At 54.0% G+C, this 13136-nt stretch overlaps 1 protein-coding gene across 9 annotated transcripts in view; it reads right to left on the bottom strand.

Annotated features, from left to right (window-relative positions):
* The window catches only part of LOC109287037 (myomegalin-like), a 152004-nt gene continuing 138868 nt past the window's right edge, over nucleotides 1-13136 (bottom strand). For 6 of the 9 annotated variants that reach the window (XM_019501959.1, XM_019501961.1, XM_019501954.1 and 3 more), the window contains 9 exons: nucleotides 12091-12215; nucleotides 11317-11547; nucleotides 11026-11142; nucleotides 9414-9640; nucleotides 8705-8848; nucleotides 4763-4901; nucleotides 3020-3066; nucleotides 2506-2563; nucleotides 1-1255 (listed from right to left, as the gene is read on the bottom strand). In XM_019501959.1, coding sequence (XP_019357504.1) covers nucleotides 1110-1255; nucleotides 2506-2563; nucleotides 3020-3066; nucleotides 4763-4901; nucleotides 8705-8848; nucleotides 9414-9640; nucleotides 11026-11142; nucleotides 11317-11547; nucleotides 12091-12215 — 1234 coding nt within the window. In that variant the 3' untranslated portion in view covers nucleotides 1-1109. The remainder of the gene's footprint in view (nucleotides 1256-2505; nucleotides 2564-3019; nucleotides 3067-4762; nucleotides 4902-8704; nucleotides 8849-9413; nucleotides 9641-11025; nucleotides 11143-11316; nucleotides 11548-12090; nucleotides 12216-13136) is intronic. The other 3 variants (XM_019501955.1, XM_019501963.1, XM_019501957.1) reach the window with 2 other exon arrangements.

Consider the following 13136-nt stretch of genomic DNA (forward strand, 5'->3'; position numbering starts at 1 on the left):
TTTTAAAAAAGATGAATTTATTGGGGACTTGCTGGGATCAGGGAGGAAACACTTCATTTCTTACATCTTATTTCTTCCCGAAATTGGAGCCGAGTTGGCTCAGCGGGAGGCCTGCTGCATTAGAACGGTTGCTAGGACACATCATAGGCACCCCAGCCCCTGTTGCATGACGCAGCTACAATATATACACATCCTACGAGCACAGACATGCCGCAAGCAAGGGTTGGCTACCATCAGGCCTCTCGAGCCTGTTTACAGGCGGTGCTAAGTTCTTCATCTTCCACGCGAACGGGAGGCCCGAGCTGAACAAGTGGCTTGACCAGCACTCTGTCCTATTCACCACCCCCTGTGGGTTCTACAGCAATTCAGCCTTGGGGGCTAAAGACTCCAGCAGGGAAGGGATGGCTGTGCCCAAACCCCCTGGTGTGAAGTCTCCTGGCCCCATCACACCTTGCAGAGGCAGAGCAATGCTAGATTCCCAGCAGCCAGTTAAGCGCAGCCTCACCAGGGCTCATCTTCCTACAGCAGGGTACGTGCAGCCTTAACATTACATGATCCTCCTGGGCCAGTGGTGACAGCTACTTCAATAATGCCCCTCAGGAAGCTACAGCTCTCAAACAAACTGCTCAAAGCTGGTATAGCCAAAGCAGGTGCTGCATTGAGGCAGCAGGTCAGGAGACATACGCACCTGCCTGCCACGTCTCCCCAGCACACGCATCAGTAGTATGGTGCGGTTCTAGTCCGGCCCACTAGCTGGGTGGTGGGTCTCCAGACAGCCTTCTAGCATGCTGCCACACAGCTGAAAGGCACTGCTGCTGTGAGTGGTTGTCCATGTGGGTGATGGCATAGCTGGTGGGAAAGCTGCTTTGCCAGATGCCCCCTTGCCAGTCCTAGCAGTGACTCATCCAAGCAGCCTACCCCTGTGGACACGCCAGAAACAGCTGTGGGCTAAGTCACATGCAGAATAATTAGGTTCCAGCGTGATCTGGAAGACTCCAAAGCCTCATTCAGCAGATGGGATGGGCACACCTCAGCAGGGAAGGGCAGTGCTGTGTTCCTGAGAACTGCCACAGAGCCATGCCTGCTGGGTGGGAAGCAGGGGTAGGGGCTCAGTAGCTGTGAAGGTGAATGAAGCAGGGCCTGCTCTGTTCCTCCTGCTGCGGCAAGGAGTTGGGATGGCTTCTCTTTCTTCCTGGCTCCTGGCAAGCCAGGCTCATGCGATGGCAGGGCTGGGAAGTGCCCACTGGGGTTTCACCTGGAGAGAAAGCACAAAACCAGCTGGAGGCATTTGCCACTGGAGATGCCCAAGAAGGCTGGAAGGAGGCAGGAGGTTCCCTGGGGGGGTGGGGGTCAGAGAAGCAAGCTAATGCCCCTGCAAAGAGGAGGCAAGGGGCACCTCAAGCAGCACATGTGGTACACCTCTGCTGGCCCAGCTGGCCTCCCAAAGTGCCCATCCTGCCCCCTTCCCCCTGTGCATCAGGGTCCAGTGCAGAGCTGTGCCCAGAACAGCCACCCCTGGCAATGCTATTGCCAGCACTGCCATTCAGGCATGTTCTAGAGCTGCCTCTGCAGTGGTGCAGGTGGGACTACCACCCAAGAACTACCTGCAGTTTCACTGGTGGCCATCAAAGGCCACTTCTCCATGGCTGAGCAGGCCAGAAGTAGAGCAAGGGGGTTCCAACAATTTTGGAGTCAAGGACCCCATCAGAAGAGTCAAAGCCTCACTCAGAATGTGCCAGCTCTTAGCTTTTGCTCATTTATTTTGATCACATAAAAATAACAGAGCAATTCTTCTGTTGCAAGGACCCCGGAAGCCCACAGCAGGTCCAAACAGTTGAGTTTACCTTATAAATCATGTCTGCAAACCTGGCAGGGCCAACATTGCATGGCACCCTACAGAACCCTTGAAAGGATCTCAAGGTACCTTGCCTCGGACTCACTGAGGTAGATGCAACGGTCCCAAGTGCCAACCCTGGCACTCCTACTGGGCATGCTCGTGCCCTTGCTGCCAGAGCATGCATGAGGCAGGTGTGACATTGTCAGGACACCTGCATGCACACAACACAAGCTGGGGCTGTGCCTTCGCCCATGAAGGTGAAGGAGAGGCCTGAGGCTGGCACCACTGTGCATGAGCACCAAAGAAAACAGCTGAGTGCACATGCCCACTCCCCCGCTTTACCACGGAGACCCCAGGTTGTCAACATGCTGCTCTAGCAGCTCCAGCCCATAGCAGGGTTGGTCCAGAGTATGCTGGCAACAGAGGCTCTGATGTCCTGGCACCTCCCCATGGGAGCTGATGGAGGAGCCACTGGAAGTTCAGAAAAGCCTCTCACCCAAGCAGGACACCCCTCACCCCACATACACCTCCCCACAGGGAGATGTCTGGTCCCTGACTGCAGACCCATAGCCCTCTGCCATGTGCCATGGAGGTGGGGGAGGTCTCCCAGAGGGTGTGGATGAAGGGCACCAGCCTGGGCCAGGCAGGGACAGTGCAGAGGCTGTTACCTTCGCCAAGAAAGGGAGGTGATTTTACAGAGCTCTGGGGAGTGCTCTTCTGGAAAGGCTCAGGAGAGAGAGAGAGATGGAATGAGAAAGAGAGAAAGGGAATGAGAAGCACAACTGGCATAGCACAGGGGACCCAGAGCCCGGGGGGTAGGAAGGCAGGGCCCAAGCACCCTACCACAGACTCAGCTCAGCCCCTTCCCTCCACGTCCTGCCCCACCACAGACTACCCTGGCACCCTCCACCAGCTGTCTTTGTTCTCTGCCCCTTCCCCACTCTTCCCTGGAGAGCCCAGTTGTGCTGCCCCCTCCCACAGTGTGTACCTAGAGCCCCTGAACCCCCTTGTTAGCCCAATTAGCCCATAGCGAGGGGCCAGTCCCCTCAGTTTAATGTAGAGCCCCTGCTCATCCCCAGCCCCAACCACTGTTGGCTGTGGCTGGCACACAGCTTGGAGCCCCCTCTCCCACCCCCAGGGTATGTGGGGTCCTGCCGTGCTCTTGCCCCTGGGCTAACTCACCTCCAGGTTTGTCCTTGCCTTCTTCAGCACATCATGAGTTTTGGTCACTGCAACAGAGACAGGAGCAGTCAGCAGGAGCGTGACAGTGCTGGCATGCCCACCAGCAACCTAGGGATTATGCAGTTCAGCTAAAGATGCGATGAGGACATTGTGCCTAGGGCATGGGGCCCTACAGCCTACATGGCCAAAACTACAAGGGTCCCCACAGCCAGGGCTCACTCTGCTGGAGCCATAGCCAATGCACCAGTGCCAGTAAGGAGCAAGGTCTCAAGAGAACGGAGCTGACGTGTGAGTGACCCAGGCAGAGGCTGTAGGTCTTCCTCCGCCACCTCAGGGACACAGAGTGCCAGGGAGACACTGGATTTCCAGGACCCTGGCCTCTGAGGCATGGGTCATGGGGCACACCGGGGAGCAGCTGTGCAGGGGCAGACCTTGGCCACATGATCAGAAGGGCAGTGAGGCTGAGCGGAATAGGCATAGTGACATTTGTATAGAGATGACCCTGCCTCAGGTGGGGGGTTGGACTAGGTGACCTCTGGAGGTCCTTCCAGCCCTACTTCTCTGTGATTTATGAAACATCCATCTTGGTTGCTTTCGCAAGGGGCTTCTCTGCCTAACATGCCCCTCCCTTCTCCCCACCACACTGCCAGCCCAGGGCAGACAGGACTCCTGGCACCATGGTTCCTACTGCTGTTCCAAGGAGGCCAGCCCCATACAGGGCTCAGCATGTGCCAGGCTCTGGTGCCCCAGCCTGCCAATGCCAATGCTGCCACTGCAGAGAGGCAGCTGGGGGGAGGGTTGGATTCATCTGCCTGCCTTGGGGCACCTACTATGTACTGGCTGGCAGAGGAGACTCTGCTCCAGCTGTCGAACAAATGATATGTTGCTGGCATCCGAGCTAGCTTGAGGCCCTGGATACTGCCCCTTGTTACATGATGAGGGTGCTGTCAGTACATGAGGGTTAAGAGATAAAGACCAGTCTCTCCCCAGCCTCCCCCACACTGCAGACAGTCCAGGGCACGAGTCTCTGGGCACAATCAGCACCCATCCCCATGCATGAAGGGCTGATAACTTTTTTTTTTAATTTCATGCCTGGAGCCAAATCAGTTCCAAATTCTATCAACTGAGCAGAACTCAATCATTCAAATCTGTGTGGCACAACCCCTGGCAAGTATCCTGCCTCCCAGACTCTTCAGCCTGGGGCTTCAAATCCATGGCAAGCATCCTACATGCAAGCCCCAAGCCTGGAGGCCTTGGAGTTCAGATGCCCCCTAGCTTTGCTTGCCTCTAGCTAAAAGGCCAAAGGACCAAGCTAGAAGGAAAATCCGAGAGCAGTCCTCCATCACCATAAATTGTGTAGCTGAGATCATTGCATTTGGAGACATTTGGAGACTCACACAAGGGTCAGCCTGCCTGAAATGCACGGGACATGTCTCCACTCTCTAATGACACCAAGTCACTCAAGGCCAAGAAAAAGGGCATCTCTCCTGCCAAGCAAGTAAAACCACCTGGGCTGAAAACCACCACATGGTATCTCCCCTGCCAGGTCTATATCATGGTAATCTCCATCAGGTAAGGGCTGATAACATACAGAACATGCAACGGCCAAGAGCTGTAGGGAGAGGGAGGCTGAGCAGGGGTAGTAGGTGATTACCCTCTCAGTGCCCCTCCTAGAACTGCTGTGGTGATGCCCCCCCCACCGCAGCTGCTACACCAGTGTGACCTCCCATAGTGAGCACCTACAGTGGCTGATGATGAAATGCTCCATGTTCTCCTTCAGGCGGCTGGTGCTCTGCAGGCGCTCAGCCATGCTCTGGAGCAGAGTCTCCTTCTTCAAAAGCTGAGCTCGCAGTTCCAGGATCTCCTCCTTCATCACCTGCTCCTGGGAAGAGCCAGGGGGGATAGGTCAGCCTGTGCCACACATCTCTGAGAATCACAGCACAGCCAGAACTCCCTCCCTCCATACAACCCATCTGCTACCCTGACTCAGCCCTCCCTGGCAAAGATCTAGGGGCCCCACACACTGGAGGAGAGAGCTCATGACAGAAAGGGGGGCAGATGGGAGAGCCTGGGCTGGAGCCCTGGCCAGCTAGTCCCATGAAACAGGAGCCTTGAGCACTCAGGCTAGCAGGGCGACCGCCGTTGGCAGTAGACTCCAAACCCCAGGTTGGGAGCATCCCAATGCCCAGTTGGCTCTTTGCACACAGCCAATCCAGTACAAGCTCTCCAGCCTCTCATGGTCACTATTGAAGACATGTGTATTGCCAGTGGCAGGTGGACACAATGAAGCAGTGGCCCCCAACTACTGCTGGCCCCTGGGCTGCATTTCTGAGCATGAAGCTCACAGCCAGGTGACATCACACGTCAGTCTTCTGGGCAACTTCAGCTTCCACTTGCTGCATTTCCTGTGGCTGTGACCAAATTCAGAGGCTTGGGGCTTCTTGTGGCATGATCTGGTGCAATGACTTCTGGATGAGAAGGAGATGGGTGGGTAGGTGCATGTGTGCACAGAAGAAGGAAAGTCAACACACTGGCTTCCATCCTGAGCAACCCCCAGCCTTGGAGTCCCTGCACCCCATGTGGCAAGGCTGCTCTCTGGCTCCCTCTAACCACGAGCTGCCTCAGGTAGAGCAAGATGAGATCTGCACTCAGTCACATCCTAGTGAGCTTGCTGATACCAGGGATGACACCAGTACATGGGAGGGCAGGCTGGAGGTATGGCCTGAGTGGATAAGGCAGGTACTCCAGGGTGTCTGAGGTGACAAGTCTGGTTCTGCCTGCTACATAAAAGGGCTTGTGCAAGTCAGTAAATGAAATAAAAAGCAATTAGTACAAACAAAAGACTGAATCAATCCAAAGCAAGAAGGTCCCTGATGCCACCATGCTGGCAAACCAGAACTTGGAGCCAGAAATCAACAGACCAGACAAACTGGCATGCTGGAAATAAAGCCTGCTGGGTGAAGCCAAGTAATAACCAATGGGCTGTTCTACTGTTGTGCCTTCCCCTGACATCTTGGCACAAACACCAGGAGGATGGCAGCTTGAAAGGAGCATGCTTTGCCATTGTGACTACTGCCCCACCATCTCCTGGGGCACAACTGGGCCTTCACCATCCAAAATCTGGAAAAGGCCCCGAGTTGGCCAGGCCAGAGAGACTCAGAGGACACTGCCACTTCCGCTGTGTTTGGCTAAGTTTGAAACTTCACTTGGGGTGAGAGATTTGCATTCTTCCTTTCTGACCCTTCCTGGCTTGCCCTTTTTTAACCCCCATCGCATTTCTTCTCTCTCTTTCTTTCTGCCTCCTGCTTAAGCAGGTTCTGACCTGATTTAGCCAAGGCTGTCTCTGGCAGCACTGCTGGGGTTTACAATCATCTTGCTGGGGTCATCTGATCCCAGCAGTCTTTCCTGCCCAAGTGCAAGGGGGCTGGACCTGATGATCTGTAAGGTCCCTTCCAGCCCCAACATCTATGAAACTATAAGGGAGGGTAGAAGCAGTTTCTTGGGTTGCCATGGATACAAGTCTGCCAGCTCCCAGGGTGGTTGATAAGAGGACAACCTTTCTCCAGCTGCAACTGAGAGTCAGCTTCAGAGAGGCACTGCCTCTTCTACTACTGCTCTCCCTCTTTTCTGTGTGTCTGCCTTTTTCTGTCCTCAGGAAAGGATGATTGGGCTTGAAAAGCAACAGGAGTAGCTCCAGCCCTTCTCAAATAATTTTTTTCCCCTCCTCAAAAGACTTAAACTAATGTTATAGAACAGGGGTGACTAACCTGAGATATGTACCACAAGTGGCATGGGCAGCTTGTGTGCGTGGCACATGGCAGATCAAGGATGTATTAGGGAGCACAGCGTAGATAGGGCAGGAAGCAGAAATTGTAGTAGTAGATCAGACAGGCAGTAGAGAGCACACTAGTAGATCAGGCAGGAAAGGGGATCGGAGTGGCACTGTGGGAGGGTGCAGGGCCTAATTTATGGCCTGCCTACCATAAAGGTTGGTTTCCACTGTCAGAGAAGAACCTGGATTTCATAGATTTCACAGACATAAGGGGTGGAAGGGACCTTGTAAGATAATAAGGTCCAGCCCCCTGCCCAAGGGGCAGGAAGTCAGCTAGGGTCAAAGGATCCCAGCAAGATAAACGTCCAAATGTTTCTTGAAAGTGTCCAGAGCAGATGCTTGCATCACCTCTGGGGGGAGTCTGTTCTAGGCCTTGGGGGGCTCAGACAGTAAAGTTTTTCCTTATGTCCAGCCTAAAATGGTCTTGCAGGAGTTTGTGACCGTTGGACCTTGACATCCCCTGGGGTGCTCTGGTGAACCGGTGTTCACCCAGATCCTGATGTACACCCCTTATGTACTTATGGGCTGCCACCAAGTCCCCCCTGAGCCTATGCTTTTCTAGGCTGAACAATCCCATGGCTCACAGCCTCTCTTCATAAGGCCTGCTCTCTTGCCCTCTGATCACGCACATGGCTCTTCTCTGGACTTTTTCAAGATTCTCCACATCCTTCCTAAATTGTGGAGCCCAGAATTGGATGCAGTACTCCAGCTGCGGCCTCACCATGGTCGAGTACAGCGGGAGGATGACATCCTGGGTCTTGCTCAAGATGCACTGGTAGATGCAAGCCAGAGTTTTGTTCACTTTGCCAGCTGCAGTATTGTATTGGTGGCTCATGTTCATCTTGTGGTCAGTCATGACCCCCAAGTCTCTTTTGCTCATGGTGCTAGTGAGTGTAACATTGCCAAGCCTATAGGTGTGATGCAGGTTTTTATTCCCAAGGTGGAGCACCTTCTCCATACTGAATCCCATCAGGTTTTCATCTGTCCACCCTGCAAGCCTACTGAGGTCGGCCTGGATCACCAGCCTATTCTCAAGTGTGGACACTGTTCCCCAAAGTTTGGTGTCATCAGTGAACATAGCCAGCCTGCTTTTGACACCAGTGTCCAGATCATTTATGAAGACATTAAAGAGTACAGGTCCGAGAACAGACAGGATAGCAGGGAGAGCAAGCTACACAAACCCTCTGCACCTCACAGGAAAGGCAATAAAGAACAGTTAAAATGAAAGCCTTATTTGATACTTCCAATTTCAAAAGCTTTAACCAGTGGTGATGCATAGGGGGTGCAGAGGGATGCATGTGCACCCCCTGAGACTGCTGGTGCACCCCAACAGGCCACACTCCCCACTTAGGTGATGGGCAAGGGGGGCAGGCAGGAGCGCCAGTGCCCACCTGTGAGTGCCAGCTGGGGAGTGGGATCGCTGGATGAAGTGCTGTGGCCACTTTTAGGAGCACCACGACTGCTTCCCAGTTGGCATGATTGGCCATGGGGGGACCCCCCCAGTCACTGTCCCCCCTGCCCCTGACTAAGGTGGCACCAGTTGCCCATGTCTTTAACTAACTTTCCAGTGTTTAAGGGAAGGTTTAGGGGGTGGTGGCTTTCCTGCAGACAAGCCGCCCTGTGGAATTTCCCTCCTTGGAGGTTTTCAAGAGAAGGCTGGACACACATTTGTCAGGGACAGCACACTGTGCATTTGTGAGGGGGTTGGACTAGGCGACCCCTGAGATCCCTTCCAGCCCTGGAGTTGTACAACAAGGCAAGCTGAGATCTTGGTACGGGGAACCTGGAACCATGGTGAGGTGTTGGGTGCTAGGCAGTGCCGGGGGCAGGGTAACACTTTAGGCTCCCCTTACCATTGTCCTGTGCTGGGCAGGGCTGGAGGCTGCGGGCAGCGCTGCCCTCCAGAACAAACTGAGGAGGGAGGCGCACTCCTCCAGAATCTGATGCAAGGTGCCTGTGCTGCCAAAAAGCTGCCTAATACTTCCTCGCTCGAGGGCCTGCAGGGAAGAGGGGAGGCAGTTGTTAAACAGAACCCCAGCCCCGCGGGACTCTGCAGCCAAGGCAACCATGCAGCCCTGCAACACCCTGAGCCTGTGCTCTCAGTGACCTGCAGGTAGCAGTAAGCCCTGCTGGGTATTCACTCTGGGCACTGCCCTCCCACAAGGGGCACAGCTTTCATGACAGGCTGGCTTCCCATCTGAAAGTAGACTTCTGAGTCGGAGAAGGTGGGGAGAGAGGACTCTAGCTAAGCCACCAGCATGTGGACAGGCTGCGCACTGACCCACCTGGCATTAAAATGCCTCCATGCAACACTGCTGTTGACCCCATTCAGGAACAATTGTTTCCTGCAGGCCCAGCTCCAAGTGGGCTCCCCAGGATCTTTTACAGCCACCCATCCTCACCAAGGAGAAGTTGGCCCCAGCCAGGAAGCAGCATTACAGCAGGTCGGCAGGAAGCTCCCACAACTCTCTCCTTCACCCTTAAAGGGCTTAGAGGAACATTACATGGCCCAGAAACGTAACAACCCATACCTACCCCAACCCCCTTGCAGAGAGGAACTACCTCCATGCCCTGGGCCTCCAGGCTGGGCACACTGAGAGCTGGCCGCATGAGAGATGCCATCTTATGGACCAGTATTTTGCCCTCCAAGATCTGCTGCTTCAGGGTGCTGTAGTCATCCACATGGCCAATGATGTGACATCCATGTTTGCTGGCAAATGAACCAGTTGGGTCATCTCCCTTCAGGGAAGGGGAGCCCTTCCTCACTGAGGGATCCTCCTTGCATAGCTCTGAAATCAAAGCAGGGCCTCACAGTCACAGGGGCCAGCACAGCTCCTCAGCTTGGCCTTCCTCAGCGTGGTTGCATGAGAACAGATCTTCCGCTGGAGATCTGAGTTACCCTAAACCTAAACTGTGCTTAGGGGGTGCTATATCTCCAGGGCCCGGACCTGGCAGCTCCATCTATTTGTCCAAGTCATTCAAGCAACGGGCTGGGATTTTCAGAAATCCCTAGCAAGTTTGGTGGCCTCAGTTTTTGGAAGCCCTTCTTGAGACACCTTCAAGGAATGTGATTTTCAGCTAGTGCTGAACACTGGCTTCTAAACACACGGTCCCTTTCAGGCTTCTCAAAGGTGGGGACCCTCCAAAGTCAGCAGACCCTTCTGGATGCTTTCAGCCACAAACATCTCCCAAATGCATGACCTACATTGGCTATGTTTCTGCCCACCAGAACCACTGCCTGGCAGTCCCTGACATTCCCACCCTTCTCTGAGGTGTTCTCTCCAGTCCACAAATGCCTAGTATTGCTGTGCTTTGGTTCCCAGCCCTCCTTCTCTACATACTGCCCTCTCTTGAGCCCAATCCTGCAGCTCAGGTCACTCAGAGCCAGGAAGAAAAACATACTGTGAACCCAGGGGAAGGAAAGGAAGGGGCAGCGTTCTTTGGTTCCAAGGAGCCCACACAGCTAAGCACTGTACATTTCCCTTCTTAGCTATACAGAAATAGGAACCTGAAAGTTAAGGCATTTCTGGGTAGCACCAGTTGCTTGGCACTCATCCAGTTCCCTGCCAGCATCCAGGAGATGCTTGGGAATGCCTCTGCCAAGACTAGCCAGGGACATGAAACAGACCCTCCCCACCCCCCTGGAGGCAAGGCAGCATCTACTCAAGGGGAATGATGTTCACATGCTTCTTGGAGGACCCTGTGAGGAGGATAGAGAGCAAAGCAGGTCCCAGGCTGGAAGAGGATGGCTTGAGGGGCCCTTTCCCCAGTGGAGTCAGTGAGGAGAAGGCACCAAAGAGAGCTGGAAGAAGATGTAGGAGTGGGGGATTCTCTTTTCCTGGCAATCTTGGTATCAAGCCTAGGCTCCTTTCTAAGAGAGATGCTCTGAGTTCAGCCCAAAATACAGGGCTGGACAGGGGGAGCCCCTGGACAGGATTCTCTGGCCTGGGCTATGCAGAAGGGCTGATAGATTGTGTGGAAATTTCTGCCTTTAAAACTGAAGAACACACAAATCTCTGCCTTGGTTCTGTTCTGCCATATAATGTGCAGAAAGCCCCCTGCATCATGCTTGCTCCAGCCTTGTGCTATGCATGAACAGGCTCCTACAGGGTCCACCAACACCCTGGGAAGTCTCAGTTGGACTTAGCCCCTGTGCGGGCTTTGCATACTTTACCTTTTGCCTGATGGTGAAGTGAGGCATCTGGGCCCAGAGCAGTCAGTGAAGAGGTAGAGAAGAGAGGAGCTGGAGAGCTCATACCCACATCCCGAACCGGAGGAGAAGGAACTGACTCTAAAAGGGCAAGGCAACAAGGGGTTCTTTTACCAGGCTGAGAGCAATTGCCTCCCCCATTGTCAGAGAACCCAGAGGGTCTAGAAGTGAATCATGGTCACCAGGGATGGACCAACCAGCCCTGCTGCCTCTGCCCCATCCAGCATGGCCTCTGGCAGCCTTCTTCCTCCTCACCTTGGAAGAGCTGCCGGTCACCTGGTGGCTTGTTGGCAGCAAAGACATGGGAAGTAGAGCCGTGTGTCACTAGGCTGGCTCTCCCCTCCTGCTGCTGCTCCAGTTGCTGCCGCAAGGAGCTGTTCACCTGAATGCCCTGCAGCAACTGGCTCCGCAGAGCTCGGACCTCGGCCAGGAGGGCATCCAGGTCACTGCTAGAAGGCTGTTTCCAGTACAGGTCCCTGATGCAACCTGAGAACAAACACAACTGGTTCAAGAACTGTCTGTGCCATGCTATGCCCCAAGGGATGCTGGCACTTCAGCTCCAGATCAGCTTGGGGCTGTAGCTCTCTGATGCTAATTGCCTCTTGTGCCATCATGGGCAAAGACTCAATAATAACACAGGGTGAATGGTAGCCCCCAACCATCCCCAGCTTAGCATGTTCTCATGCCCCAGAGAAATAAAGAGGAGTTTACTCAAGGTTTCCAATCCCCAGACACCAGAGAAGCGTTATGGTGGAGTGTGGGCTTCACTAAATTATACTAAAACTCCTCCTTGGTGTGGTGCCAGGTGTTTCAGCTCCTGCCTAGAAGGCACCTCTCTGGGGCTGGTGAGCAGCTGTCCATCTCAAGAGACATGGATGGAGGCCAGCAATGCCTGCCCAGGCAGGATCTAAGCTACTGCTTGTGTTGCAATCCTCTCACTGCTAACATTTAATGCTTGACAGCCTACCAACACCAAGCAGAGTACCTTGTCCCTTCTCCCCCAAGGGGCTGGTGAAGCAGGACATGTACCTGACATAGCCACTTTAGAGGGGCCAAAGAGAGTCTCGTAGACCCGCAGCTCAGAGCGGAGAGCCTGGAAGACTAGCCGGTTCTCCTCACACTGCTGCTGTAGGAGTGTCACTGTGCGCTGAAGCCTGAGAAGAAGGGAATGGGTGGGGTCAGCAGGGCATACACAAGCCTGCTGAAGGGAAGCACCAGGCTGGCTGGGCACCCCTTGCCACTAGCATTCGGCCCTCCTCTCCTGACAGACTCCACGTTGATGTCAAAGTTGGAGAACTGGCATCATAGCCCTTGGCAAGATTGTGCTGTCACAAACACAGATACAGGCCCAGCCCACCTGGGATCCTGCATCTAGGCCATATAGACTTTCATAGATGTCATAGACGTTAGGGCTGGAAGGGACCTTGGAAGATCGAGTCCAGCCCCCTGCCCCAGGGGCAGGAGGTCAGCTGTGGTCATAGGATCCCAGCAAGATAAACATCCAGATTTCTCTTGAAGGTGTTCAAAGTAGGTGCTTGAACCGCCTCTGATGGCAGGCTATTCCAGACCTTGGGGGCTCGGACAGTAAAAAAATTCTTCCTTATGTCCAGCCTGAAATGGTCTTGCAGTAGTTTATAATCATTCAACCTTGACATCCCTTGGGGCGCTCTGGTGAACAAATGTTCCCCCAGATCCTGGTGAACACCCCAATAAACTTATAGGTGGCCATCAGATCACCCCTGAGCCTGCATTTTTCCAGCCTGAAGAGCCCCATGGCTCTCAGCCTGATGTCATAAGGTCTGTTTTTCTGACCTCTGACCATGCATGTGGCTTTTCTCTAGATTCTCTCAAGCTTCTCCACATCCTTTTTGAACTGTGGAGCCCAAAACTGGATGCAGTACTCCAGCTGTGGCCTCACCAAGGCCAAGTACAATGGGAGAATGATGTCCTGGGATTTACCTGACAAGCATATATGGATGCAAGCCAGCATTTTGCTCGCTTTACTAACTGCAGCATCGCATTGAAGGCTCATGTTCATCTTATGGTAAATCATGACCCCCAAGTCCCTTTCATCC

The sequence above is a fragment of the Gavialis gangeticus genome, unplaced genomic scaffold (genome assembly GCF_001723915.1).
Source record: "Gavialis gangeticus isolate Ggan-Ray unplaced genomic scaffold, GavGan_comp1, whole genome shotgun sequence".
In the NCBI taxonomy this organism is placed as follows: domain Eukaryota; kingdom Metazoa; phylum Chordata; order Crocodylia; family Gavialidae; genus Gavialis; species Gavialis gangeticus.